This window comes from Littorina saxatilis, linkage group LG9, assembly GCF_037325665.1.
Source record: "Littorina saxatilis isolate snail1 linkage group LG9, US_GU_Lsax_2.0, whole genome shotgun sequence".
Lineage (NCBI taxonomy): Eukaryota > Metazoa > Mollusca > Gastropoda > Littorinimorpha > Littorinidae > Littorina > Littorina saxatilis.
In genome coordinates this window covers 2,156,665-2,164,164 of record NC_090253.1, presented here as the reverse complement: position 1 = coordinate 2,164,164, position 7,500 = coordinate 2,156,665, and the positions used below count along the sequence as shown (strand labels likewise).

General features: G+C 40.5%; 1 protein-coding gene across 1 annotated transcript in view; it reads right to left on the bottom strand.

Annotated features, from left to right (window-relative positions):
* LOC138975063 (ELKS/Rab6-interacting/CAST family member 1-like) overlaps positions 1-7,500 on the bottom strand; it is a 271,931-nt gene that overhangs the window by 203,372 nt on the left and 61,059 nt on the right. The window contains exons 8-10 of the mRNA XM_070347709.1: positions 6,732-7,124; positions 4,270-4,347; positions 3,645-3,744 (exon numbers count right to left, since the gene is read on the bottom strand). Coding sequence (XP_070203810.1) covers positions 3,645-3,744; positions 4,270-4,347; positions 6,732-7,124 — 571 coding nt within the window. The remainder of the gene's footprint in view (positions 1-3,644; positions 3,745-4,269; positions 4,348-6,731; positions 7,125-7,500) is intronic.

Genomic DNA, 7,500 nt, shown 5'->3' with positions numbered 1-7,500 from the left:
TGTGTGTGATTGTGATGTTTCATAGAGCAATGTGTTACTCATTGATATGTGTGTGATGTTTTATAGAGCAATGTGTTATTCATTGATATGTGTGTGATTGTGATGTTTCATAGAGCAATGTGTTACTCATTGATATGTGTGTGATGTTTTATAGAGCAATGTGTTATTCATTGATATGTGTGTGATGTGTTATAGAGCAATGTGTTACTCATTGATATGTGTGTGATGTTTTATAGAGCAATGTGTTATTCATTGATATGTGTGTGATGTGTTATAGAGCAATGTGTTACTCATTGATATGTGTGTGATGTTTTACAGAGCAATGTGTTATTCATTGATATGTGTGTGATGTGTTATAGAGCAATGTGTTACTCATTGATATGTGTGTGATGTTTTATAGAGCAATGTGTTATTCATTGATATGTGTGTGATGTGTTATAGAGCAATGTGTTATTCATTGATATGTGTGTGATGTTTTATAGAGCAATGTGTTATTCATTGATATGTGTGTGATGTGTTATAGAGCAATGTGTTATTCATTGATATGTGTGTGATGTTTTATAGAGCAATGTGTTATTCATTGATATGTGTGTGATGTGTTATAGAGCAATGTGTTATTCATTGATATGTGTGTGATTGTGATGTGTTATAGAGCAATGTGTTATTCATTGATATGTGTGTGATGTTTTATAGAGCAATGTGTTATTCATTGATATGTGTGTGATTGTGATGTGTTATAGAGCAATGTGTTATTCATTGATATGTGTGTGATGTTTTATAGAGCAATGTGTTATTCATTGATATGTGTGTGATGTGTTATAGAGCAATGTGTTATTCATTGATATGTGTGTGATGTTTTACAGAGCAATGTGTTATTCATTGATATGTGTGTGATGTGTTATAGAGCAATGTGTTAGTCATTGATATGTGTGTGATGTTTTATAGAGCAATGTGTTATTCATTGATATGTGTGTGATGTTTTATAGAGCAATGTGTTATTCATTGATATGTGTGTGATGTGTTATAGAGCAATGTGTTATTCATTGATTGTGTGTGTGTGATGTGTTATAGAGCAATGTGTTATTCATTGATATGTGTGTGATGTGTTATAGAGCAATGTGTTATTCATTGATATGTGTGTGATGTTTTATAGAGCAATGTGTTATTCATTGATATGTGTGTGATGTTTTATAGAGCAATGTGTTATTCATTGATGTGTGTGTGGTTGCACGTTAAATAATGTTTTGTTGTCGTAGTATTTTGATTGTACAGCGCTTTGAGCAGGGTCAAACCCTGGATACATGCGCTATATTAATAGTATGCATTATTTATTATCATAAACGCCTGGCCATATCTAAGACGGCCATATCTAAGACGGCCATATCTAAGACGGCCATATCTAAGACGGCCATATCTAAGACGGCCATATCTAAGACGGCCATATCTAAGACGGCCATATCTATCTAAGGCGGCCATATCTAAGACGGCCATATCTAAGACGCTGAACCAAACGGGTAGGAGTGTGCCTTTAACTATACACTGAGACTCAAGAAAAACGAAACTGAATATGTGTCTAGTTTTGCAAAGTGTGTCAAATGATGCCGTGGTGCTTAGGCCAAAAAAAAAATAGGTGTGGTTACGGTAACATAGCCAAAAAAAATAGGGTAGGTAGGTAGGCAGGCAATCACTTTTTTTTTTTAAACTTTTTTTTCTAATGTGTACAAATTAAACCTACTTGACAGGGAAATAAGTGTGCGACTCGGGCGCTTTCGCTTTCATTGCGTTTTTTGCACTCGTTTATTTTTTATTTTTTTTTGACAAATGTAATAAAAAGTTATAGGATCGGCCCCTAAAAATAGGGTAGGTCGGGTTACCGTAACCACACCTATTTTTTTTTTAGGCCTTACAGTGATTGACAGCACCAGTTCGTGTCTATTTCTTTTCGCAAGCAACAAGAAAGAAGGAACTATGACATAAGAGATTCAAAATTCGGTCGTTATTTGTCTGTCTGTTTAGTTTGGCTTTGTTTATTACACAATTTGATGTCCTGTTTTTGCAAAAGTCGAAAATTAGAATTAAAAAAATTAAAAAACAAACAAACTAATAAACAAACCAACAGGCTTAGTAACGTTAGGGTCGCAATAGAAACTAAGCCTTAACTAGGGTAAACAAATCAGATGCAACAGAGACCGAACAGATACATACACAGACCGAACAGATACATACACAGAACTAATCAGCCACATTCACAAAGAAACACAAAAGGCAGACGTAGACACACAGACATACACGCAGAAACATGCATACACATAAAGACACATACACACAGCCTATCCCCCCCCCACACACACACACTCACACACACACTCACACACACTCACACACACACACACACACATACATTAACACACACACACATACACACAGCCTATCCCCTCCCACACACACACACACACTCACACACACACACACACATACACACACACACACACACACACACACACACACACACACACGTACACTCACACACACACTCACACACACACACACAGAAGACACACACACACATACATTAACACACACACACACACACACAGACACACACATGCATTAACACACACACACAGACACATGCACACACACACACACACACATATACATTAACACACACACACACATATACACACAGTTTCACTCACCTTGTCATGACGAAGCCCTCGTGACTGCAAGGCTGCTACATTTCAAACATCCACCACCCGAAAATCTTCGTGAAACGGGTTTTGAGTAGATCACGGGTGTTTCACCCGTACTAAATCAACTTTTCCCTTCGCGATCTCGATCCACCATGCAACGAGCGAACTCATCGCGGTAAAAAAAAAAAAAAAAAAAAAGTCGAACATTACAATCTCCGTCAGACGCGGGTTGTTATGGAAACGAAGAAGTTGAGTGAGAGTAGGAAAATGAGACACTGACAATCAGCTGCTGTGAAGAACGAAATCAACACAAAGAATTGTCTTGTTGTGCTGAATCGTCTTTGAGCACTACTGTTTCAGCTGTTCTTTATAATCTGTTTGCGCTTGTCTGCTCTGTTTCTTTTTTTCATTTTTTTCATGCATGTAAAAATCACGAATGATGAAGAAGAAAAATAACGAAAACCGGAAAACGTCGAAATGGAACAAAGAGAAGGAAAGAAAACAACGCAGTATTGACGTTAGGGATGGACAGAAAAACAGCCTCGGAAGAGTAGGCTAAGGGAGATATATATATAGGTAAGAGAGAGAGAGAGAGAGAGAGAGAGAGAGAGAGAGAGAGAGAGAGAGAGAGAGAGAGAGAGAGATATCAAATCAAATCAAATCAAATCAAATTTTACGAGGGTTGTGGCATAAGCAATGCAAACGAGCTTCTTTTCAACCAGCCCTCGCCCAGAGAGGGTCTACTCTAATCGTATATATATACATAATACACATGTATAGGGAGAGAGAGAGACAGAGAGACAGACAGGGAGACAGACAGATAGTCAGACAGACAGACAGACCGACAGACAGACAGTGAAACAGACTGAGACAGACAGACAGACAGACAGACAGACAGACAGAAGACTACAGACACAAAAACAACTGCTACGGGGAGAAAACTCTACTCACAGAAAGAGTCGCTCAGGACTAACACTTCTGGACCGTCCGGAAGGTGGAAGGGAGGATACTCCTGATGATGTTTCCACAAGCTCCTTCACTGTTGTCTCCCCTGGAAAACAAACGCAAGACGATTGGACAGGTGCATTCATTACTTAACACCGATGTTATTAAAAGTAGAATACGTTATTCTGAGAAACTGTTCAAAAGAAGTAACTCACTAATTGTGCAAACCTCCGATCCTCCGTACAACACCCAAACCCTTTGCAGTGAAGCTGTATGGAAGTCAATAAACGAAGCAAGAGTTTAGAAAGGAGAATTGATAAAGAAAAAATAAAAGCACACACACACTAACACACACACACGCACACACACACACACACACACGCTCATACACCCTCCCCCCCCCCCCCGCCACACACACACATAAACACACAGAGACACTGACACAGAGGCATTATAGACAGACAGACAGCGGACAGACAGACATACAAACATACAGACAGACAGACAGACAGACAGACAGACAGACAGACAGACAGACAGACAGACAGACAGACAGACAGACAGACAGACAGACAGACAGACAGACAGACAGACAGACAGACAAAGAGGCCAATCATGAAACAATACTTACCCAATGATTTCATGGAGTGCTGCAGCACCCGGTTAAGACTGCTCATGGGGCTTGTATTCAACGAGTTTCCACTTTTCTCTGAAAACATTTTAAAGTATCAATCACCCTTAAGAAAAATAACGGCTTTGTTTTATCGCTTATATATATGTATATATATATATATCCCATGACCTCCCTTCTTTGTCTCTGTTACTTCAGTATGGGTATATATGTTGTATTTTTATAGCTCAATAAATACATCATGGACTCAAAAAAATATATGATAGTGCAGATTCCGATTTGGGCGAAGAACTACTTTGCTCCCGACCTTTGACCTCGCGCCGAACAATGTGACACATTTGTATGAAGTTCCAAAATCGTATTGCACGGCTCAGAAAACCATATCAGTTGCACGCAAAAATGAATCTCAGAACTGATCTGATGTATGAGATGCAATAAGCAAACGTTTCTTTCATTATGAAAGCAATGCAGGTGGGAAAAAACGAACATTCAACTTACAAGATAACCAGATGCTAGCGAACCAAAACAAAAACACGAGTACCCTCCCCTTGCTTCGTTAGCAGACGACTTTTGAGAATCTGTCAGACCGTCCTTACCTGGCACGGTTGGGCTTCGCTATCATCAGCTGTTTCACGTGTTTTGCGAGCAAGTCTACTCTTTTGCCTGGCTCTGCAGTAAGTCCACATTGGCGATGAAGGTATCTAAGAACTTAACATGTGTGTATTTTTCCGTAATCCAGTCATATTCTTTCAAAATGCAATCAAGCGGCGGTGACAGACTTGGGTCCTGTTTTCCTCGCACCCATACCAGTTTAGGTTCATGCAAACACACTCGCAAAACATGTAGATACATTTCAAATAGGGAGCAAATGGTTAAATCTACATATGTGTTCCCTAAAATTTGCTTCTCTGTCAATAAGACTAATTGTATAATAATGCGTTCGAAAAAAACAACGTGGAATCGATTCTGAATCGAGTCGAGTAAGCCAAATGGGGGCCAAACCGGTTTCCCCGTTCCGCCGACCTGAAACGCAAAAGAATTGTGCGCTTCAACTAAATGGATTTCTATACGACTTCATTACTTTCTTGCAACTTATGAACCTTTACTTAACGCTTTTAAACGGTCTGAAAGTAGTGTTACCGCGTACTTATAGATGCACTCATTCGTTTTATTTTTTCAGCGACGGTCACTTAGTTTAAGGTTGCAAAAAGGCCAAGTCTCGCTGAAAACACTGTTTCACACTCCACAGATCGCAACAGTGCCGCTAGTAGTCTACACTTTGTGTTTGATGGTAGAATGGGATATACAGATTACAACACTCGTGGTTTTTTATATGGCTTGTATTTCAGTCAAGACCCAGCGGGAATATCAATCGAGAGCCACTCGCCAAAGGCTCGTGTCTCCCGATGATATTCATCCGCTGGGTCTTGACTGAAATACAAGCCATATAAAAAACCACTCGTGTTGTAACCTATACGTATATAGCTTTGAAGCCACCTTCCCTCTGAGTGTTAGTTAAACATTATGATTCAGGGTTCCCCACGGACGCCCCTCCACTTTGTAGAGGGTCCAGCGATCCCCACTGCAGAATGTTAGAGGGCCCCGTTGTACCAAAAGCCGAAAAGTCCCGGTGTACTTATACAACATTGTGGTCAAGCATATTGTATTGTGTACAGAAGACCATTCCCATGCCTAGACACAGAATGTTGATAACATTTCTTTTGTCTCAGCAACTTAGTCATATCTGCAGAACAAAGTAATTATATACTTGTAAGGTCACCCCAAGGCTATGCATGTATCGGTATCGTACGTCATTAAATGTTCAGGCTCTGAGAAGGGCGACTTTAGGAAAACTCAGCTGGGGAATGAAAAAAAAAAATGAAAAAAAGAAAGGTAAGCTTATGGAACTTTCATTCTAAAAGCGAAACATTTACGATAACTTTGATCAAAAGCTCTTTACGGTGGATGGATGAAAATAAAAACATACGAATAAAACACACAATTTGGTCTCCTATATCTGGATATTGTTCATTGTATAGTGTGTGTGTGTGTGTGTGTGTGTGTGTGTGTGTGTGTGTGTGTGTGTGTGTGTGTGTGTGTGTGTGTTTTGCAGAGCATGTTTTAGAGAGAGAGAGAGAGAGAGAGAGAGAGAGAGAGCGAGAGAGAGAGAGAGAGAGGGGAGGAAGGAGAGAGAGAGAGAGAGGGGGGGGGAGGAGAGAGAGAGAGAGAGAGAGAGAGAGAGAAAAAGAGAGAGAGAAAGAGAGAGAGAGAGGGCGAGGGAGATATATAGAGAGAGTTTGCCAGCCACACATGTACAGGCATTTAGACAGACAGGCACCAGTGAAGACAGACAATCACACATACAAGACAGATACTGAGACTGCCAGCTGACCAGCTAGACAGATTCAGTTGAAAACCAGCCAGCTGAGCAGACATAGAAAATCGACATAATTTTCACTCACCATTATCCTTATCTTTCCAAGTATCATCAAACGAAACCTTTCCGTTTGAAGTCCCATTCTCCGATCTCGTCGCAGGTCCACCCCCAAGACCACCTTTTCTTGCACCGGCGACGCCATGTTTGTTTCCGCTCTTCGTATGTTTTGCTCTCGGTTTTCTAGAAATTTCTCCGCTAGCGTTTCCATCAGTGAGGACAAGAAGTGTGTTAAACCGGTGTTCGAAGTCCTCTGTTTTGATGGAGTCATTGTCTGTTCCGTACCCAACTGTCGACAGAGGTTTGAGGGCGGTGGGTGGAGGGGGCGGTGGTGGGGGTGGGGCTGTGTGAGTCGTCTGGTGGCTGGACGGTGGTGGGAGAATGGGTTTTGGAGGTATGGCTGGAACAGGACTCGGACTCACTGAAACCAACATTACAAACAAGGCAAGTAAGACGCCATTTTGAACAGGACTCGGACTCACTGAAACCAATATTACAAACAAGGCAAGTAAGACGCCATTTTGAACAGGTCTTATGGCGAGTTTGACCTTTCAGAAGTCCAAGGTCAATCGCTCTTATAATTATAACGACAATGCCCGACACCCGATAACTATTGTAATTAATTAAATCAATATGAATAAAGGTCGATGAAAGGCTTTCCATCGCAAATTTGTTTTGCACCAAACTTCTGATAGTAACTCATCGTCATATTTTGTCAGTGCTGGTGGTGACCCATATATTACAATATTGCTATTTCATATGTTACGTGGATTTCCATTGGTCAATTGGGCAAAACT